Source organism: Aspergillus pseudotamarii, assembly GCF_009193445.1.
Source record: "Aspergillus pseudotamarii strain CBS 117625 unplaced genomic scaffold BDV38scaffold_38, whole genome shotgun sequence".
NCBI classification, from domain to species: Eukaryota; Fungi; Ascomycota; class Eurotiomycetes; order Eurotiales; family Aspergillaceae; genus Aspergillus; species Aspergillus pseudotamarii.
This window is the reverse complement of record NW_022475052.1, coordinates 207,977-230,298: the sequence shown is the minus strand read 5'-3', so window position 1 is coordinate 230,298 and position 22,322 is coordinate 207,977. Positions and strand designations below refer to the sequence as shown.

Below are 22,322 nucleotides of genomic sequence, written 5' to 3'. Positions count from 1 at the left end.
AATATAGATAATAATATATATCTGTATGACCCTCTGTCTTGGCTTGTATGGTGTTCATGTAGATATATCTGTATGGGGAGGACTTCTCGCTCCCCCTAGATGCGCAGCGGAATTTTCTCTCACTCTCTACCTTTGCTGCTCGTAGCATAAGAATAAACAGAATATCGTGAATCATGCCAGATTCTTGGCAGCAACGTCGCCTCTCTGGCAACTGCGTTTTATCTGATTCAGGAACATAGACATCCCCGCCTCTTATGTTCATATCCTAGAATCCCGTATAGCATCTAAAGATGGGATATCTACTTTGAGCGACTAAGTGGGTGGGTATAACTATTGAGCTTCATGCTTACTACTTTATGCGATAAATACAATGAAAGTCTGCTTACTTTAGCTCCTTTTGTCCAGTAGTACTGGGAAGACAGTGTTGGATAATTTATATGACGTGAGAAGGAATACACCTCTTACTTGTTTTTTTATTCAAAATAGCTATCAGGTGGAGGCTTTAAAGCCCCAATATCAGTATTAGTTGGAGAGTTCGGATAAGCTTGGTAATATTTATATGAAAGTCCGAAAAGAGTCTGGGGAGAAAGATTATCTGTGTATATTATCTAAATCAAAGTAGCGGGCCAACTCTTAACAATAGAAATTATACAAAGTTCGGCCTTTGTCCTTGGCATAGTACTGTTAAATCTTATCGGGGTCTTCTAAATTACTTCTATATATAGAAAGATATTATTCTGTCTGTTATCCACTTCCGGCAGAAAAAGGAAGTAGAGCTTCATTTCAATACCACAGCTATAGATATAATCGTAGATCTGTAAAGGGGGTATCAATAGAGTTAGACTTTTTACCCGAACCTGAACCGATATCAACTCTATCTAAGACAGGCAATTCATGGGCCCGTAGGTAGTAGCGGATACCGAGGTTGGATCTACCTTGGCTTAGCCCATGTGGACAGTTGAGGGAGAATGGAGGCTAGGTGAGTAAAGCAGCATAAATTATACTTAGGAAGTCGTATAAACGCTGGCGAGTAGCGTGAATGGAGTTGCGAAGCTCAGCGATCCTGATTAATGGTAAAGAAACTTCATTGAAAGAGTATAGGCAAAGTAAGAAGAAGGGAAAGCGGTGGGCAAATGATATAAAATTGGAGAGAGAATTTGGAGAGGCTGTTGGGGTCCAGTATACACCGATGCATGTTGACGTACAACAACACAATTTGGAAGGGACTGTCACCGAGAATACGGAGCAAAGTGAAGTTTGCTTGCGTCCCAAAATGTTGTGGTCCGTTTTTCTATCTCTATAGAGTACTGGTACCTACAAAAGTGGTTTATTTAATCTTTGCTTTTCTGTATCGGTAGTCATTAGGACAACTATCTCCTGTAGGGGTAAGGCTGGCCAACCAGGCGATATGGATCCACCGTCCAGATAGCATCATATGATCATAAGTAGGGTCTCAGTTTTTGCTACCCAGCTTGTGGAATTCCCCTCTGGCGTGGCGCTGGCTGATCGCAACGACTGTTTTACTTAATGCAGGGTTTATCTTAGGATGTACCCACTTAGTCAAAGACGAACGATGGCGGGAGCTTTTAGCCCTATACTAGCTTATGTCAACACACCAACGATATCCTCCGCCAATATAACCCTTATTGAGATTAATATTGGGATCACCATATCGAGTACCGTTTTGGCATGGGAGGGTTACATCGGGCTAACCAAACGTACGTAACGGCGCCTAACTACGGAGTGCGTGCTTAGTTTACTGCACGATGACTGCGGCAAGGACGGATCGGATTAGACCTACATTAGACCGGCACGGACCGGGGTCTAATTGACCACAGAGCTGAGACCCAGATACCTTAGCGTCATAAGTACGTCCCCTATTATTATAGGATTGGAGATGTGTGCGTCACATTTTGACCAGAGTTCAAGCCATTTTTAGTGAGATAGTCAATCCCAATAAGTCTTAGCTCTCTGCTGCCACCGTTAGCCTTGTTATGCGAGTTAAGTAAACACACACTCGTTCTACCTCGGGTAACAGGGGAAGGTATCTAAGGTCCCTGGCGTTAGTCACGCAGGCGACCAATGCAATTGCAACAGTCGGAATTAATCAGCTGTCCCTAGAGCCTAGAGGGCTGGTGGACCCTGGTAGAGATTAGTTCAGAGACGGGCTATGGTGGCCAGCGCTAAATAGCATGGTGGGCCCTCGCAGGTTGACAACTAACGGCAGGCTAAGCATATACCCCTGCTACTCCCGTGTCGTGTGTTCAGCTCTGCGAGAGATTTCTCTTCCGGCTTCTTCTTGGCTAGTTTGGAGACTTCCAAGTCAACAGCCCAGTACATATGATCTATGTGTATCTTCATAACAGTACCAAATCAGGAAATCCATGTACATTATACCATATTTGGATTTTCTAGAGAGGCATATCAAATCAGTATGTTGTCCAGTTTTGGAAGAAGTCTTCCATCTCTTGTACAGCATTCCGAATATACTCAGCAGCATCTTTGTCGGCGATCGGGCGCCACCATTTCTGATGAAGGGACTTGAAGTTATACAAATCATCCATACTGACCGCTAGCGGCTTATGATTCCAACCAGGTCCCAATTCACGCCAAGGCATTCGGCTGTCTGTTTTATGAGCAAAGTTCAAGAGATTCTGTTCGGGGTACGATGCATCGAATCGGTCCGGCGTATCAAGAAGGGAAACATAGTAGTTAAAGAGTAACTCGGAGGGTGAACAGACGAAAAAGCCTGCGTTCATATAATTGTTCGCCACATAGAATTCTTTCCCAGGGACCGGAGGTAGTGCCATTTCTACCCACCGATCATGGATACCAGAGAGGAGATATTCCTCAGGCAGAGGAACAGTTGTGTTCATATTGCTGTCCACAACTTCTCGAGTGGGTACGGCTTGCTGGATATCTGTCGTAGGATCGGTAAAGATATCATCCAAAGGATGGAGAACAATACTATCGGCGTCCATAAACGCGATCTTCTCGAACTCAGTAAGCCTCCACAAGTTCAACTTAGCAAGAACATCGATCCAGCGACTCCATTTTGGGTGGATCCATTCTCGTTCAAGGGTTTCAGCTGGGATAACCGTAGCACCCTCCTTTGTAAGGATGTCCCGTTGCTCCTGCGGTATATCTTTCGTCACCAGAACAAGGAAAGGGATATGACCTGAGCGCGACTTTGTTTGGGGACTGTAGAGAAGCTGGTAGGTGAGTAGTCGGGTTGCCGTGAAATAGGCATCCTTGACCTCCGTCTCAGCGTCCCCTTCTCCAGTGATTATTGTTGCAAAGGCGTATTTTGGCTTCAGGGAGGTGTCCGCAGGCTCTGTGACAATTGGAGAGGCAGCATTACCTGGAGTCGTGCTGGGAGAGCTTTGTGGGCTGTTATGCATTATAGAAGGCGTATTGAGATGGGCAGCAATTGGATGAGATATTGACACTATTCCCTGCGTCAACGTAAGAGCAAGTGCTGTTCCTGCAACGAGCACTACAAATTTTCCTACTCGAGATAATGATTTCCAACCCAAAGTTCTAGACATATTGAGGGGTGATGTGCTGTCGCAATTATGACTATTTCAAAGAATAGACACTGAAGAAGTCACATAATGTATGGCTAGCTATTATAAACAATGGGAAAACTGGACATAACCCTTGAACCCCCAACATGGAATTGCATTTGGAGAACGCGTGGGTTGGGGCGGCTTGTGGGAATTTTGCCCGGTTACTATAAATTGACCCGCTCAGCCCACCATCGATCGGCCATACAAGTCTGTGTTGGCGCTATGAAACCCTGTGGGCCTTGGAATCAACCCTTGATGGCTCCTCTGCCTAAAGCCAGGTTCTGATCCCTGCCAAATACGACGCTGTCTCGTTTCTCGGTAGCCCTAAAGCTCAAAATGGCGTAGGCTACTCTATCCACACTAGACTCGTTGAAGCCAGCGGCTAATGAATCGATCGACTCGCTCAGAAAACGAAAGCCCCGTGGACCTTCCCTTGTCCTCTACCCTCCTGAGTCATATCACTAGATCCAGGTCTCAACTTAATACTACCCTCATCACAACGGTTCATATTTCCCTGCCTATTCCCCAAAAGCGGTGTGCATGAACACTGGGACCACGGTCGCCCCTTGCCTGATGTTCACGGGTTCAGATGATACTATCGCATACAAAAAGCTTAATATTGTACCTCAAGAGGCAAGTTGTCACTTCACAAATCCTTCATGGATTATTCCTATCTACGCTCCGTAGACGCAAACACCACTTATCGACCGAAAAAACCCCCCTTCCAGGCCACTTATGACTGCCAGAATCCCTTACCAGGAATTTACTCACGCTTCACCATAGTATGGTTTGTACATAATAAGCCCGAAGGCTATGGTATTCGCCGCAAAAGTCTCGGGTGGACTATATAATAGACAGCGGATAAACCCGGGACGGTTTCTTTATATAACGTCCCTTCAAGTCGCGCTACCCGAAGGAGACAGTACAATTGTCTGCCAGAAGTGAGACGTTGGAAAGGCACTGGAGCAATGCGCGAAGAGCACCTGGAATCTCGTCTACATGAGTAATGTTTTTGCTGTGATCAGCAGTGAACCATGAACACAACGATACAGATGAATAGGTTGGCTGTGTAATGTCTGATTATGCTTCATTGGATTAAATAAATACCTTAACGGTGATGAGACCCGGAAGAAACATGTTGATTACGCTACTCTGCTGTATCTCATGGCAACAAATCATATTGCCTATTACTTTTATCAACTCCTACATCTTCGGCCACTTCATCACCGTATTCTGGCGATGTAAGAAACGGGCAAATAATATTCCCCTATATATATAAATATATTTCTATGGTTTCCCTCTGACACTTATAATTCTCAATAGATAGCACCAATGAATATCATTTACGAAGCCTGGCACACCGTCGAACATACATGATGGTTCCCTGGAAGCGGCCAGAGGGGCGTGGCCTAGATCTAGTCCACAGGATATATAAATGCTTTGGTGGCAGCACTGAGGAGTCGAAGCGAGACAGCGACGTGGAAAATATTTGAGAGGTATGTATGTAGTTGATCATAGGGACTCATGCCGTGCGATATCGGTCAGAGGGTTAGGGAATGCAGACTATATATATGGTGGCATATTCACCCTTTCGGCCGTGAGCTGAAGTTTGTCTATCGCGAAGATTTTGACTGACAGCCATTGGCACATTCAGGCCTTGCATTAACCAATTATCATGCACCCACCCGTTATAGAACTGATAGGACTCTCACTTTGGTTTCTCCGCACCGAATACCAAAAGGATAGAAGAAAAACGGGGACGTGGAGTATTCTGTTTCTTGTTGCAAATGATAGGTCGTTCGAAATAAAAGTAAAGGCATAGCAGAACAAACATGCCAATGTACTTGGCCAGCACTTTCATGTTTTGCAGATATACACTTTAGATCCATGTCACAACTCGCGGAGGATGCTGGTAAAAGTCTGACCAGTCTAAGCTATCACTCAAAATCCAGGAGAGCCCAGGCCTCTGCGTCCTCATACGACACCTTCATCCAGCCGACATCCTTTAATGTAAATCCCTCCGGAGGTTCCTCCGGTTCAAGTTCCGACGGGTTAGATATTCCAAACTCCTTCAATCTCTCCTCATCCAGTTCGTCTGGCTCCCAAACCCCATTGACCAGACGAACGAATCCAGTTCTGACACTAAAATGTGGATTCGGTATGCCTAGAACTGATTCTAAAGCCTCTTGGTCTACCATGATGAAGAAGCGATACCGACCCGATGCTGCGAAGGGGGAATAGTCAGCACCCTGCTCCATTTGCGGTACTGTTGCAGCCCACTCTTGGAAATGATTGCGTAAAAAAGCAGTAGTCGCGCCGTTAAAAGATTCGTCTTCGACGACCGTAGGGGCTAAGCTTTCTAATAGGTCAAGGCCGTTGTAGTACTCAAGCGATTTGGTAACATGGTAGAGAAACCGAGTCATGGACTTTTCCCAGTCGGAATCGCTTTGATATGTGTAACGATAAACTACAAGCCCCCGGATTTTGAATCCGTGCTGCTGTAGGAGCCTTTCAAGTTGGTCGGCTTGGCTAGAGTATGCGTCGATAGTAGGGTCTCGTTTGGATGGCTCATCAGGCCGAAAATTGTCGGAAGGAAAATTCATTGTGGTGTGTGCCGGGTGGAAATACTAGCGTTTGACGGGATATAAAGTGCGACCGATCTGGACCGGGATACGATGGACAAAATGAAGGCTATGTAGGATGGGGAGCCTGAGCTGCTGGAAGCTAAGAAGAAGCAATCTCAATGCGTTCATCCTAAGTTAGGGAGAGGGTTTGATTGAGAGTCCGGTGGTGGTTGATACTGGGGGAGGAGTAGAAAAGGTAGTTCAAGGGGGTCAAAGGGCGAGGGAATTATGTGACAACAATATTGTAACGCATAATTCTACAGTTTATGTGATTTTTACTTAAAATATAGTGGATAGCTAGACTGGATCCCGTTTATATGTCAAAATTACGAAACTATACCATGAATTTCCATGCAACGTACTCTTATTTTACCGACAGGAAGAATAATATATGATCGGATGAATGTTAGCGCAGCACGTCTATAAATCCAACTCAACATTTCTTTCAGGGTCTAATCCAGCGCATGTAAAGTTGAGAAGCTGGTTATTATCTAGGCTGCTGGATAAATTGCTTGTCGCTTAGAATTAGGACGGAGCTGGCGCAGCAAAGGCATGGCTGCGTTTAAGGCTGGAAAGCTTAAATGGAGTACTTGTAGACAACATTCTATGCAAAATTTCGGCTTCCCAAGAATCCCAGGTTCTCTCAAGTGTATGACATAATATACCTAGGAGAGAATACCGACGCAAACTGAATACCCGACTCCTAAAGTCTGACAGTTCGAGCCAATGGCAGGATTTCACCTATACGGCTGAGCGTAGGTGATTCCATACAGTATTTCAATATGGTCGCATGAATCCCCATCCACAACAGTGTAGTACCGATTGCAGCCAGATATAATCCCAGGTTGTGTGCATCCACTGGTAGAGGAGGCTAGGACAATCGAGTGTATGCAAAATGATCTTCGATTTTTGGCAGCTGTTGTATACAGAACATATGTATTTTTAGGTAACAGGTCTATATAGAACTATATAAAATGTCTACTATTTCTGAGTATTTGTAGTATTTCTAAACAAGTGTTTTCGATATATCTTTTTTTAGAAATAGTATATTATATATCTATATAGATAGACTAGCTTAATATACAGAGTAAAGAATGACTACTAATTTAGGAGCAGGTCCTAGATCTTGGATCTGAACCCGACCCGATATCAACTGTGGCCAGTGGTCTCGGTCCCGGTCCCTGAAGGTGGGACAAAGACCGGGCCATTCCTAGCCTAGCCCTTCGAGACCATTATGGTGGCCGTGGAAAGCTAAGAAGCGCCATTAAACCTCGACAGCCCAAAGGAGCTTACGACCTGGATTGAGGAGCGAATAAATGAAGAGCGGGAACTCCCGAAGCGGCGGGCAAGAATTCTATATAGAAATCTGTGTAGCTGAAGCAAACAATTTAATTGTTGAATAAATATATACTACTAGAATTTAATACATAATTACTATACTATTATAGATGATGTATAAATTCTGGTAGACCGATTAGGCTGTACCCACAGAATACAGGGCTGTACGCGTATCCGTACCCTATAAGAATTTCACTCGCTGCCAATCCCTACTTCTCTGGCCGCTTGACCATAACACTTCCCTAAGCGAGATCCCCCATGTGTGTCATTCACGAGGCTGAAGTTTCTCCACAGATCATCAGCTCAGGCTGTACCAACGAATTATTTTGTCGGCCAAGTCCGAGCGGGTCCGTCGATCTCTAGACTTCTCAGTCCTGCAAACATCAGGTATTACTCGTTGACGGCCTACATAGATGCTATTTCTGAAACAGAAACCTTCAGCACCGGCACTGGCAGTTTCGATTTGTGTGTCGGTATAACTAAGTCCGAGCTGGGGCCAGTTACGTTTGACCCCGATGCAAGCGAGATCAAGTGTCCTTCCGGATCTGCTCCCATCCTCAGTGTGTATCCCGAGGCGGAGTGTAAAGGCGCTGCCATCGCCTTTTACAATTTTGAAGGCTGTGCTCCGCTTAGTAAAAACCAGACCTTGGTCCAGGTGGAATCATGGCACGCGCGGTGTGCTCCTCGCCCGAGTAAGACTCCATGAGAGCCAGTTGTTGGGAAGCATTCCGGAGTATGATTAGGAGTGGTTAGATCTTGGGCAGTCTGGATAAGTGTCACTAGTCTAGTGCCAGGAAAAGGTGATGCAATGTATATAATAGGCCCTCTCACCAAGCGCTAATGCCAAGACACTCTAGTCCAAAGCAGTACATCAATCCCGGAACATATCCATGACGGAACTATATTCCGCGTCCTGTAAATCCATATGTTCATCGGGATAATATTGTTGTTGCATACTCTGTAGTATCGTAGTGTAACATGGATCCAGAGAGATCAGAAAAGGTCGACAGATCACCTGCGCCTTGACGAATAATACTCCGTACTCTGCACAATGCCGATCTATTGTGACTAGCCGCACTGTGGAGCCTCGCAGGGGACGAATCTGCTGCAGCTTTGCCCGTTCGGTGAATACATGATCGGCATGCATCTGGGGCGAGTGGAGCTGACTATTGCATCCCAGCTTTTGGATAGCAGACTATTGAAATATCAGTCGGTGCAGATCATGTTTGCAGCTGTGTCAGTCCCCGTAGAATTAATTTTGTAGCATGGTTCCCCTTTCAGTTGTCCAAGGCATAAATAGATCTAACTATCCCAACAACACCTTACATAAAACTCAGCTTCCACAACATCTGTATAGAAACCAACCAACCAACCATATCAGGTTACCACACATTATTCGCCATGGTCAAATTCAAGGTAAGGCGTCTATCTGTTGATCACAGGTTCCCAACGAAACCACCGTCCGAAGCTAACCGTCCAATCCATGGATTCCCTCTAGGCTTCCATCCTCCTCCTCGCCGCCAACGCAGCTTACACCTTGGCGGCAAGCAAACCAAGACTCGGGATTTTCCGAGATGCCCGGTGTACAGAACCTCGCTCTGGTGATTCCGCCACCGTGTTAGACAGGTGTTTCACTTTGACTCGTTATGACACCAACTCCGTCAAGATTGATCCAGGAGTGCCGAAATGCCCAGACAACTCCGCGCCAGTCGCCAGGCTCTATGCCTCCCCATGGTGTACAGGAGATTCTCAGAGCTTCCCTTCTAATATCACGGGATGCCAGCCGACCAATATCACTGATTTCATATATGAGTCGTGGGAGTTAGAGTGCCCCAGGGTACCAGACGTACCAGAAAAGAAGCCCATCTACCTGGAAACCTTCTATGACAGCGGCTGCGACGTACCCGAATCAAACACTACGGCCACTGGAGTGGACATGTGTATGTCGATTGAGTCCGAGCACACGCGGGCGTATCGTCTGATGGGGTTGAACGAAAATGAGAACCTATGCAAGAACCAGACCGCCGAATTGATGCTGTATACCGGTGGTAATTGCACAGGCAAAGCACTGCCTCCGAATGAGTATCAGGGGGGTTGTAACGAAATCGATGAGGTTGGCGTGACGGGATGGAAGATCCACTGTGCTTGATGTTTATGAATATTTGGTGTTGGGATCTAGGGGTGGCAGATTTGTTGTTTTTATTTGCATCCCCATGATGTCCATAACCTTTTACCTCTGCCCCCTGGCTATGATCGTTATCGTATACCCAGATTCGAATATAGGAAGCCATGAGTTGTCCCTGCCAAATAGTCATAACCGTCGAATTCTCATTTTGTTCCTTGTCGTCTCTAGTAAACAACTAGTGAGCAATTCCTTGATTGTCGGGGTAGACCGACAGTTCGGTATCTGCCCGACTTCCTGAAGGTCTTGCGCTCCTGATGTCATCCGATATAGCCTATGTACTGCGTTGCCTTAAAACATGTCTATTTCCCTTTATCCGTTGTATCTGACTAACTCTCCCTTTCCCTGCTATGTCGCTCAATCCGTGATATACGGAATTGACTATGTGGTATTCCTGTTGTTGGGTGTAGAGATAGGGATTGGGCCTCCTGGAGAATGCTCCAGTCCTGCAGTTAAGACCTTGATCCCGGTTTCGGTAACTAGCAAGGTAGATTCTCCAGGAATATTAGTGCTGCACTTTATCTATCATCTTATAGAGTATATTCACTGAATTGTACTGCCTGTTTGCTATTTTATTATATTTGTCTAGTTATCAGGCTAATAGATTTCTCGAGACTTCCTTAGTATTAGAATGCTTAATAAAAAAAGCAATACTGGATTTATATACACCGGGTATTTGGCAGTCGGATTGATCTGTCCCAGCAATAATTTTAAGTTGCTGAGAGCTAACTATTCTCCTAATGCCCATATTAATATTTTGTATACCAGCTATGTCCTAGGTGTACAGCCCGCAGTGTTTGTGGTATAGCCGCATAGCCTGCCGATTCGTGCTGATACATCTCCTCTACCTCCCTCAGCTTACCTTAGTTTCTGTAAAGATTTACAATATTATTGCCCGTACACAGTGTATATATACAGCCACTGCTAGCACAGGTCAATAATGCATTGGCTGGACTGTGCGTTATAACGACACGGCTTATTATCTTATGTCGCTAGCTATACTTATTTAACAGAATATGTCGATGACTAAAATCGGTCTCCCTTTCAGGCCTCAGCCTATTCGATATAGATGGTGATATATTTAACATCACCTGTGGCCTACGTAGGGTATGGTTGTACTCGCCTTATAGTCGCCCCTTTTCTAGGCTGTCCATGGTACATTGCAAATCTGATACTTCCATGCTCAACACTAGGGCCAGGAGTTCAGAAAGCATCTCTCAAGAAATGATTTTCTTTCTGGCATATCATATTTAGTGGCAGGCAATATAGTTATATGAATGAAAGTTATCGTAGAAGAACATGAGGTATTTCTTGTCCTTTTCTCTTCTTTCTAATACAGGGGTCAACTGACACCTATATGCAAAACCTCAAACGGAAAGGAATAGGCATCATGATCTTCAATCCATAGACCCGACTGTGTCGAGATCTTTTTCCACATCTGCGCCGACGTCTTTGCTCCACAAACCAGATCCCAGATCATCCACAATCACATCTAGCGTTAGGCCCACTTTTGCACAAGCATGGCTCAACTGTTCTTCCTGTTCATCATAGTAGTCGGTGTGATTCTGGTCCCATACACGCAGGGTTATCATCTCCAGAGAAGGAGTGTAGGTGCGCACATTGGGCAAGAAGCGATAGAGCAGGTCAATCGTATAATCCTCTTCCCAATCAAAGTCATATAAGCTGATCATATCGTCTCGTAGAACCAGCTTGCGGAGCGGCTTGGGCAATAGAGAGCCGAGTTCCGCCGCATCTTCGACATACCAGCCCATAAGAACGCAGAGCGGCATCTCTGCTGATTGAAGGTTTGGAAACTTGTTCAGAATATTAAGAAAAGGCTCACGGATATGATCATCCACCTCATACCAATACCGATCGCCCAGATTTGAAGGGTAATACTCCATCCCCAGGGAAAGATGCTCCACGGTCTGGCTCACAGATACCAAGGCTTGCGCTAGCATCGGGGCGTCGTTTAGTACCAGCTGCGTTCCATATCTATACGCCATTCCAAGATGTAGATTCTTTAGATTTGGTGTTCGGGAAAGAAGAAAGTTTATCTCTTTTTCAGAAATTGTAGTGCGGGCGAGCACCAACGTCTCTAGTTTACTGAGATCCAGATCAAATTTGCTTTCCTGCAGCTCTCCAATATCTCGAAGCCATATCCTGAGATAGCGCAAAGACGGTAAGCAGAACCAAGCCATGAACTGATCAGGATTGTATGGAGGATAACTGTCGGGGTATTTGTTGCTATACATATCTTCATTTTCAGCGATCGGCACATTCGCCCCGTAATCCACTGTCTCAAGATGTTGGAATGTCGACAGTATGCCATTCGGGGAGAGAAGGGCCTGTTTCAGCATAATCCCGGTGAATCCATCCCACCATACCAATGAATAATCTAGCCGAATCGACTTTATATTCGGGAGCTGAGAAATAAAAATAGCTGCAAAACAGTAGATATTTCCACCTTGGATAGGCAGGTGCCAGGTATCCGGATTGGGAAACTGAGCACGATGCACAATCTCTATTGACTGGCTAATCACATCTTGAAAAGACGTCGACTCCTCTTCCCAATTTATCTCTGGCTGGGTATCCTGCCATGGTTCCGAATCCAGGGATAGGAAGCTGACATGCTGTATGTAGGATGCGGCCTCGGGGTCCTGAAATATCCGTCGGAGTAATTGCAGAAGACGCCGGAGAGGTCGAGTGGTCCAGTCCAGGGAGATCTTGTGATATATAAATGGCTTCGAAGATGTGCTAAGATCTTTGCATGTGGTGGACATGGCTAAGTTGTCATTCAGAGAGAGCTGGTCTAAAATATTTACCAGACAGTCTTTGGGAAGCTTGGAGAACGGCCTTAGTACATTTGATTAGCAAGGTCGGAGAACACCATGCAGAGACCGTACCCATCCTGGTGTGATCCCGACCTATTTACATCCATTCCGTATGGTTGACGGTATGAGAGTGACTTTTGGACAGAACAACGCAAATGGGGATTCGCCGTAGCTTGTGGGTTATAAAGGGGGCAAAAGTCATCGGACGGACAGGAGACGGGGCTGCATTTATAGATCCGCAAGGAGTGGTTGTGGAGATACTACTGGTTTATATGATAGATCAGTGCTTACAACGACCCCACCGCCTTTCGGCTGAAGGCGGTGGGGTTGTTGTAAGCACTAATTCTATCGTGCTCGTGCTCCTGAGACGACAAGGATCGATCTAATTCTGTCGAGATGTCCACCGTCCGACTCAAAATCTCTAAAACTGGCTAGTACATATCATATATTTATCTCGGTACATGTTCACAAATCAAATACGAGGCACCGCCACAATTACCTCCACATCTAGCTTCTACATTCCAGTAACGTACCTGTGCCTCTTGCACTCCATCTCATGATGCCTTAGGCTAGCCATCAGTGCTTCTTGCCGTCAGAAGGCCCCGAGGTCTCCTTCTTAACTTTCAGCCGGGGGAATTCTACCGGGTGTTGTTTGAACTTCGGGAAGGTTGGGTCGCTCAGGCTAATCATATCCTCCTTCTTCACTTCACGGATCACATCGAAACCCATGCCCGTTTCCCCGGTAAACGCCGCGCAACCCCAACCCTCGCCGCATTTCTCCTCCTCGTTGTTGCCCTGACTATGCTCACAAGCGGGTTTGATGTTTCCCTCTGCCTCGCCCTTTTCCCATGCAACAATCTTGGGCTTCGGCTTCAAGTGTCTCAGCTTGTCCGTCTCCTTCTTGTGGGCCATCCGATACGCCAGAGAGACCATGATCTCTCCACAGTTGGCATTGAATCGATGTTGAATTATGTTTTCGTCGGGGCCCCGTGGGAGAAGACTCTCCCCACTTTGCTTAGTATTCATCAACCCCTGACCGGTGATCGAAGCTGCCGTTGTGTTTGTGAATTCCCAATCCCTCTTGCCGTACTGATCCACGGCTTTGATACTGCAGTCCTGCAAGGCATCCCGGACGTCCGGTGCATTCTCGATCAGAACGTTGGTAAATTCTCCGTAAGCCTCTGCCCCCGTATTTTGACCAGTAGGGGGGACCGGACGCTCGCCTTCAAATGCCGTGTATATGTATGCGCCCAAACCACCCTTCATGCTGGAAGCAAGGAACACCTCATTGTCAACCTTCAGTGCACTCATGACCGTTGGCTGCTGTCTGATTTTTTTGGGAGGTTTCATGCCAGCCATCGATTTAAACGCGGCTTGCGCCAGGGCTACGATATGCGCGTCCGTAATTTCTTCTTGGGGATCTGTGAAGGTGACGCGGGTGCCATAGACAAGAAATATAGCGCCTTTCTTGTTTGGGTTGGGAATGGTGACTTGTTGAACGGTGAGGGCCTTCTCCTTGGGTAGAGGGCAAGTATGTTCGGCAAGCCAAAGATGCTGTGCGGTAATGACTTGTAGATCCCCTTTGTCGTAGGGCTCTGGGTCGACATCCTTCACCACATTGATCTTTTCATAGAATTCCTTTACAGCCTTGTCACAGCCGAACTTCCAGTCGTTTTGATCATAGCATGACTCCATGATATGTGCTTCCTTTTCCCCAACCTCATCGGCACCCACGCCCCATACCACTAGCCTTCCGTCCTGCGCCAGATTTCGAACATCTTTCCCGGTCCGTTCAGAATACGCAAGAAATGCATTGATGTCCCCACATGACGCCTCGTACTGATGTTTGGCACCACCGAGGAAGTTTTGGCTGCAGAGGTTAAACATCCTCATCAGCTCCGGAGGGGCCCCCTGCGGAGTTTGGCCTTTGTCGCCACTTTTCGTCGTTCGGTCGTACAGCAATGGGGGCCCCATCGCTGACGACGTCAAGAAAACTTCCTGGTGGACGGCAAGAGCCACCATGACTTTTGGTCGTAGCTTTGGCTCTATATTATCCTTCTCGGCTTCGCCCTGCATGGCATCATATGCATCCTTCGCTAGCTGAACGAGCTGTGTATCCTTCAGTTGTCTCTTGAATGTAGCTCTCGCACTGTAGAGAACAATGTCGTCGTCGACTTTCTCAGATCTGACAACGGTATCTCGCCAGACCTGTAGGTCTACGGCGGTGGAGAATCCCAGGAAGAGGGTAACGAGCAGAAAGATCTTCAGCATCCACATGATGGAGGGTGCCTTAGTTTGCCAAGGGGAAAACAGATATCTCGGACAAAGCAATTATATCACAACACAGGTGATGAGGGGTATACCATGAATGCTATGATTTGTGATAGAAAGAAAAAGACACAGATAACCGGAACCGCAAGGGGAGGACTTCTAGATTGTCTCCAACTGGCAGCAGTGATGGTTTAATGTGGCTTTCCCTGTTATCCTTCCACCAAAGGAGGGAACCAGCCTTAGGTTTTAAACCATTTTTCAGCATCACCGAGTCCTAAGACTGGAACTATCCGATTACTCCCACGAGTAGCCCCAGGGATCGGGGCTTTGCATCCGCCACATCTATCGTATGCCTGTGGCAGGGAAAATTTGACGAGACCTCATCTTCATCCTCAACGCCCCGAGGCACGAGCACATCGCCATTTCCTCGTACTCCGCCGTCTAGTATGACATTGGGCGCCTGAAGCTAGATCCAATGTTGCATAAGTTCCTACCAGCGGGTATTGGCTGTGAGAGCTCACCTTGGCCTCAGGATTGTTGTATCACGAGAGCTGGAGCATCTTGGGTTACAACTTGGACAGGAGGTGGTAACCCGTCCAAGTGTTTCCCTGGGAAGTGATAGGCCTGACTGCGGCTCAATTCACTGCCCCTTCACTGGTGGTCCAAATTTAGCCCTGTACTAAACTAGTATATGATATGGGGTGACATTCAGGGAATGCGCGAGATTGACTTCTAGCAGTTGATTGGAACCGCCATCATGTCATAGGGCTGATACATCCAGGTTTACGTAAATCGAGTATTAGGGAGGATTATGATCTAGACGGCTTCGCTAATGAGCATGAGCTACAATCCCCATCTGTGCTAAATAAACCGAAATTGAAGCCTTGGCAGTCTGTTGGATCCGCTTATGGAAAATGTTGGGTGTGCAGCGTTAGCTTGGGGGCGGGTCAGACCATTGGCGCGCTCGTCTGGACCGCGATCCTCTCCTGCATGACAGGCCTCTTGGCTTTACAGCCTCATTAAATCTCCGTGCACCAACTCACGTGCTTCCTACTGTAGAAAGTATGCCGGTAGAGTAAGCGATCCAGGCACAAGAGAGTAGACTTCATCGGAGTCTGCGTTGCTGCTGAGGCTGGGAATGAAACTAGAACAACGATTATATCTTTGATCTTAAATTTCTATATATACATTTATAAACATTACTGTCTATCCAAATGTATATAAGGACATGATACCCCCCTAGAGCGGTTGTATAGACAAGCTACTCTGTGTATACATTTTCGTTATCTTCTTCCACGATGGCAAACCGCACCTGGTTAGCCTTGTTGCTAGTAACCCTCCCTTCTTCACTATCTCTTGGTCATGCTATTCCTCATATCCTGCGAGACAACAAGGCCGGCAGGTCAGATGGCCATGGTGAATTCGTCAACATGAGGAACGATGATTTCTCCGACATCAAAAAGTTTGCAGCTATTGGCGACTCGTATTCAGCTGGCATTGGAGCTGGTGAGGTACTCAAAGGAGACGGCGACGCTAGTTGCAGTCGTTACGATCAGTCGTACCCTAGTATTATGAACCGGGATGTCCGCATGAGCGGCAGAGCCACCCATGAGTTTACGTATTTGTCGTGCTCAGGGGATGAATCGCCAGCAATCTGGGAGCAAGCCAAGAAACTTGATAAGGATTACGACTTGATCACCATTTCTGCAGGTGGTGGGTTCCCTTCTCCTACTCACACAATACATTCTCACTAATGGTATAACCTAGGGAATGACCTAGGCTTTTCTGATATCGTCCAAAACTGCATCTACCAGGTGTCAATTATCACAGAAACCCATTGCTCCGAGTCATTGGATCACGCACACGATGTACTACAGAGCCAGGAGTTTGAGGACAATATCCACAAGCTGCTGAAGGAAGCAGGAAAACACTTGTCATCGAGTGGATCCATTTACTATACTGGCTATGGAACATTTTTCAACAATGAAACCACAGCTTGCAATAATGTTACCTGGTCAGTGGCAAACTTCGGCGAGCACCACCAATATCTCACGCAAGAGCTCCGGACCCAGATGAACGATCTAGTGCTTTCTCTCAATGCAAAGTTAGAGAAATGGGTCACAGCAGCTGGATACACGTTCCTGGACTATGAAGATGATTCCCAGGGGCTGTTAGGCCGGTTCTGCGATGAGGGTGTGGACGAATATCATGCACTAAATATTGAAACCATACTCTGGAAACGACGCTGGTATTCCATGTGGTTCTCAAATCCACTTCCTCCGCAGCCTGTATCTGACTCCGACGAGCACCAGGACCGGTCACTTATCCCAGACATAATCGCGGAATGGTTTCATCCTACGCCTATCACGAACTATTTCATTGCCAACAAGATCTTCAACATGATGTCTCAGGCCAGGGCCAAGGAGGAAGGGACCAAATACCCGCCCTTTGTCAACAGACCAACGGAATCGTGTACAGCATCCAAGCCGAAACACACGACCGGTGATTCTCTGGGTGTTAGTACAGAATCACCTAAATGCTTTTCATATAAGGATAGCAAGCGACGTGTGCTGCGCGATGATATTCTAAAGGGAGTAGAGCAATTTTGCAAGAATGTGCCGAGCTTCAATCTTCCTCCGGGGAAGGATGTATCGCAACAACTGCCGAGGTTAAACTCCGGGGGCACGTCATCCAACTGGATTAGCTATGAGGTTGATGAAGCGGAAACTGAGGAAGATGTGATCCGCCCAATGTCTGAAGAGTCAGTTGTAGCTCCCATGCATATATAACCTACCCCCTAATCTCCTCTCACGTGGTCTATGCACTAACCCTATCCCCAACAGAATCTGCAAGAAAAACTTCTTGAAGACCATTGATGGCTGTGGCAACAACAAGGCTGATACCTCTACATATGGTGGAAGTATTAAAGTGGGGCCTGTTAAATTGTCCTGGCACCCGTATGGCACAGGAAATACTAGAATGTGCCGAAGAGACCATATGGGAGCCAGTGACATTGCCCTACCGCGCAGTAAGTTTGAAGAAGCAATCGACTCATTCTGTGGGACTCGTGGCGTTAGAACGGGTGCTATAGCGTTTGCGACAACGGGTTATACGATTCCAATCGGTGATCACTATATTCAAATGACGGTTCGGCCTGCTGAGAACCAATCCGGATGTACCCCCTTAAGCAGCATTTATGATCCCCCCACTGGATCCGAATGTAAAAAGAAGTTCATGTCTGCCGTAGATTCCTGTGAGTCTACCTTGCCCCGTGCACCCTGAGCCTTGGTCGACAGACGCTAATTCTGATAGGCGACACGGATAGTACGAATGAGAAGCATGGCGCTTGGGGCATCTCAGACGATGGTGATGGCTGCTGGGAGTGGATTATCCGATCTCAGAAAGAGACTGACTCTCCACATTGGGAGGATGACACTATTGACCCCACCGGGTGGAATACATGGAAAATGTAATACAGCGAGCCCGATCTAGGCCTATTTTGCAGAATGTAATGTATTGGCTTGGCCATAGACTAGAAGCTCTCCCATAAGCTAATATCAAAGCCTTTTCGGTGGATTTATCTTATTCAATTCGCCTCGAAACAGTTTATGTTCACCTAATCACGACTCATCAGAATGGTCAGGTAAATTATCACCACGCAATATACATATCCACTTCTACGTCTAGAAATATACGTCATGGGTATATCCTATCAATGTTATAGCGCAAATTCCATACAAATAATGAAGTCTTGTCTTTGTATCCATACAACGCAGGAAATCACCATTGTGAACCCCGTATATGCATACCTGCGAATAGTGTATGTTTAGGAACATCTCATAACCAATAGGAACTTCCCCCATCATGTTTCAAACTGGATACTTGAGACACAAGATAAATAACCCTGTTCTATTACTGAGGAGATAATTGAGCTCGGTAATTTATTACTTGTCAACCTCCACAATTTCTGGCTTGGAAGTTTCGAAGCAGTGAACTTATTTAACCCGAAGTAAAGCCGGGAATCAATCTGTTGCTCGCATGGTACAGTTATATGCCCTAGAGAGGGAGCATGATTGTGACACGCCGATTTTGGAAGGCCAAGGATCTTCCTATGGCTTATCATGCATTAAGTAAAAGGAAAGGATATGGCTAGAGGTACCGAGAAGCTTTATCTGGCCGAGGCCATAGTTCTATGAAACACCAGCAGTGAAGAGGTGGTTCCTTGGCCGCGGCCAAGTAAGACAAGTCCACCTATTGAAGATGAAAGAAAGATTTATTTCTAATTTAACTATATAATAGAAGAGCCAAGTAAAGAGAGAGCTAGGTCAACTAATTTGGCTTTGACAAGAGCAGCGAATGCAACAGTGCAGAGAGACGAGATTTATAGGAAAATTGATTTTATCGCGTGCCAGCAGTTGTGGATTAGATTGAGACAGCTGAGGGATGAGAGAAATGCTGGCTTTATGTCACTTGACTTGACTGCCTACTAAGCTAGTAGAGTAAATCCGGATTAAATCGTCCGGCCCGCATAAAAATATGCGCAATCGCCGAACCACAGAGACGGGAATAAAAGCACATCAGTTTTTATGTACAAGGATATTGTCATTCTCGCAACTCACTTGTTATGAGCAGCATGACCTAGGCAAAATGTCAGCCCCTCGATTTAGTCTGCCGTAGGCATTCTGGGGTCCGTCGCCAGAATTGCTTCATAATGTGTCTCTATGGATTTGATTATGGGACTACAGGTATCTGTTATCTCCCTAATAATATTCTTAAAATCCGTCCCTATCTATTCTATAAATCTATCGAGTGATATCCATTTTAAGGTGTTGAAGCCATAGTATATATGTCATGTCACCTGCAACAGTTGTGTATTTTCAAACACAAAAGTTATACCTTTATCCACAGCTTGCCTTTGGCCAAATGCACCCGGGCTGTAATATAAAAAATGGTTCCCACCGCCAACATTGTCCCCGTGAAAGCCTGCAGTTTCCAGTAGCTTCCCCGGGCAGCCGAGATGAGAGCGCCTCCGATAGGGCTCCCTGTCAATGCTGCCACGGACATGCAAGCATACATCGTACCCGATCGGGTGCCAATCTCCCGTATATCGGAAATCTGTGCTACCAGAGCCGGGCTAATGGCTGTATAGGTGCCAGAGCTTAGACCGAAGAGAGCAGCAAATGCAATTGCCGTCGCTTGGGATTTTCCAGGGAGCCACAAAGCCAGTACGAAGATACTCGAGAGACTTGCCGCACAGAGAGAAACATTGTAGTTGCCTAGCCTATCCGCTGCATATCCAGGAAGAATACGGCCGATACCACTATTACTGCCTGGTTAACCGGATTCCGATCTATAAGGCCGATGACGATGTTGTGTAGTGTGTACATACCTCGCCGCATTGAAAATCGGTACCAAATACCCGGCAAGCTCAACCGACATGCCCCGATATTTGCCGTAGGTCACCATAAATGTGATCGGTATGAACATCCCCATCGAATAGAAGAAACTGGCAAGTGCTGTTAAAACAAAGGGAAGGTCTTTGAAAGGCCGGATAAATGCCATTATACCGGTGCTTTTGGGTTGCGAAGGTAGCCTTGGCCTCACGGTGAGATTTGTCACGATGAGTAGCGCCAACATCAAAAAGGCGCATGTGCGCATAGTCCACGCGAAACCTATTTGAGGCATCAAACGATCTACTAGGATAGGTAGAACCACGCCACCGAGGCTCGATCCGCTGGCAACTATACCCATGACCAAAGCACGCTTCTTCATGAACCATGTTGTGACACAGCTGAAGCAAGGATACATGACCATGCCCGCGCCAATGGGACTGCATATAGCTTGGGCAAGGATAAATTGGTAGTACTGGGATGAAATGGAAGTCATCATGAGACCGAAAACATGTAGGACGGCCCCTATCAAGAGGAGGTAACGCGGCCCAAAATTGTCATATAGCCCTCCAACCACAGGTCCCTGTTTGGGGGTGTCAATGTCAGTTGAAAAGTCTAAGAATCGGGTGTAGACATTTCATCTATCGGTGAGCCTTTCACTCACAGTAATAAAAATCACGAACATTGATGTTGCAGGGATCCACGACACTGTACTTGGGGATTTTGACTGTAACTGATGAGTCTGATAATAGGCCTGAAACACGCCGACACCTGTGCGATGAAGGGTTAATCTTCTGTATTTCTCCGCGGGGGTGTTGCTTTGGGTTCATACAATTTGTCCAGCCAAAACTAATAAAAAGACCAAAGAAGGCCCCAAGAACCACCAGCCAAGCCCGTAAGCCACCATCAGGAAATGCCTGAGGTTCATTTACTTTAGCGCAGTCAAAGGGTGGTCGTTTCTCTCCCGCATCCTGACTTGCTCTAGTTGAGTGATGTCTCTCGGCCATCCTTGCAGTCGGCAAACGTTAAAACAGGGTATAAGCAAAGAACCTTTTTCAATGTTAGCTCTGAATATGCACTGGGAGTTTACCAAACAAAATAGTGTACGAAGGAAATTGAAGCAGGTAAGACGAATGTATTTATTAAAGCTTTTCAAGTCCAGCGATCAAGGACTGAGTTGAATTGGTACTTATAGATACACGAAGGAACAGGACAGACTCCGACGATTCCATCTAACTCGGTCTGCAAAAAGCCGATTCCATTGACTCATAATTTAATTGTTTATGCCTCTCACTGAACCAACTGGTATTATTTGGTAGGGCGTGAAGGCATTGTGGAGCCCCGCGGAGGTCCGAGTGGGCCAATCACGGCGCGAGCTACCCAAACAGTGACAGTCATACCGTTACCGTTGTGACTTCAAGTCAATCCATCGTATCTCTGCTCGAGAGAGCCAGAAAATGCATACTCAAAACACCCTCAATGTCCTGAAGCGTTCAGCTTCAGAAGCCGGACCAGTTCCCAAGCGCAGTGCTTGGCAGCAACCCGTGTCCTGTGAGTTCTGCCGTTTGAAAAAGCTTCGATGCGACAGGAAGAAGCCGTGTTATAACTGTGCTTCCAGAGGCTTTGCATGCCAATATGCTTCAAGTAAGATATGCTATCCTCCAACTCTGTGCCTGCTCCGTTTGATTGCGTCTGATGCGAGACTGTTAACGCCCTTCAGAAGTGATTAAACCTGCACAGTCCTTCTTAGATTCGAACAAGGACCCAACTCAGAAGCAACACGATAGTCCTCTCCTAGATGACAAGCTTGTATCCCTGGAACGGTGCGAGACCCTAACGCTATAGTAAGTCATTACTAAGACGCGCGTCCAAGAACTGTTCGGGAAATCAACGATCGTCTGAAGAGAGTAGAAAGCGTTCTCCTTTCCACCCCTGGGCCAGGACAGCAGTTCCACAGAACGCCCCAATCTAATCCCCCATCTTGTGATCTAACAGAAAGCTACCATGGAGCAGATGGTCTCAAGACATGGGACAATATTGAGGCCATTGCTTCCGATCCACATTCTGCCACCGAGCCGAGCTTTCGACGACACCAACCAGCACGGGGGATATCT

The 22,322-nt window shown here is 46.5% G+C and overlaps 6 protein-coding genes across 6 annotated transcripts; 1 reads left to right on the top strand and 5 right to left on the bottom strand.

The window, feature by feature from the left end:
• Positions 1-2,344: 2,344 nt before the first annotated feature.
• Positions 2,345-3,648, bottom strand: BDV38DRAFT_250809 (putative glycosyl transferase family 8 family). The gene has a single exon (XM_032054994.1). The coding sequence runs from the start codon at positions 3,546-3,548 to the stop codon at positions 2,430-2,432; it is 1,119 nt and encodes a 372-aa protein (XP_031912035.1). The 5' UTR covers positions 3,549-3,648; the 3' UTR covers positions 2,345-2,429.
• A 1,822-nt stretch (positions 3,649-5,470) lies between these two features.
• Positions 5,471-6,208, bottom strand: BDV38DRAFT_120778 (uncharacterized protein). Its single transcript, XM_032051123.1, has one exon. It carries the CDS (start codon positions 6,170-6,172, stop codon positions 5,507-5,509), a length of 666 nt encoding a protein of 221 aa, XP_031912034.1. The 5' UTR covers positions 6,173-6,208; the 3' UTR covers positions 5,471-5,506.
• A 2,724-nt stretch (positions 6,209-8,932) lies between these two features.
• Positions 8,933-9,680, top strand: BDV38DRAFT_284445 (uncharacterized protein; the record flags this gene model as incomplete). Its single annotated transcript, XM_032060269.1, has 2 exons — positions 8,933-8,947; positions 9,030-9,680. 2 exons carry the CDS (start codon positions 8,933-8,935, stop codon positions 9,678-9,680), a joined length of 666 nt encoding a protein of 221 aa, XP_031912033.1.
• Positions 9,681-10,963: 1,283 nt separating this feature from the next.
• Positions 10,964-12,496, bottom strand: BDV38DRAFT_284444 (uncharacterized protein; the record flags this gene model as incomplete). Its single annotated transcript, XM_032060268.1, has 2 exons — positions 10,964-11,043; positions 11,179-12,496. The coding sequence occupies 2 exons, from the start codon at positions 12,494-12,496 to the stop codon at positions 10,964-10,966; spliced, it is 1,398 nt and encodes a 465-aa protein (XP_031912032.1).
• A 627-nt stretch (positions 12,497-13,123) lies between these two features.
• On the bottom strand, positions 13,124-14,824 carry BDV38DRAFT_284443 (uncharacterized protein; the record flags this gene model as incomplete). Its single annotated transcript, XM_032060267.1, has 1 exon — positions 13,124-14,824. The coding sequence occupies one exon, from the start codon at positions 14,822-14,824 to the stop codon at positions 13,124-13,126; it is 1,701 nt and encodes a 566-aa protein (XP_031912031.1).
• Positions 14,825-19,708: 4,884 nt separating this feature from the next.
• On the bottom strand, positions 19,709-21,215 carry BDV38DRAFT_294214 (MCT family MFS transporter; the record flags this gene model as incomplete). Its single annotated transcript, XM_032062450.1, has 4 exons — positions 19,709-20,138; positions 20,208-20,791; positions 20,873-20,979; positions 21,041-21,215. The coding sequence occupies 4 exons, from the start codon at positions 21,213-21,215 to the stop codon at positions 19,709-19,711; spliced, it is 1,296 nt and encodes a 431-aa protein (XP_031912030.1).
• Positions 21,216-22,322: the final 1,107 nt, after the last annotated feature.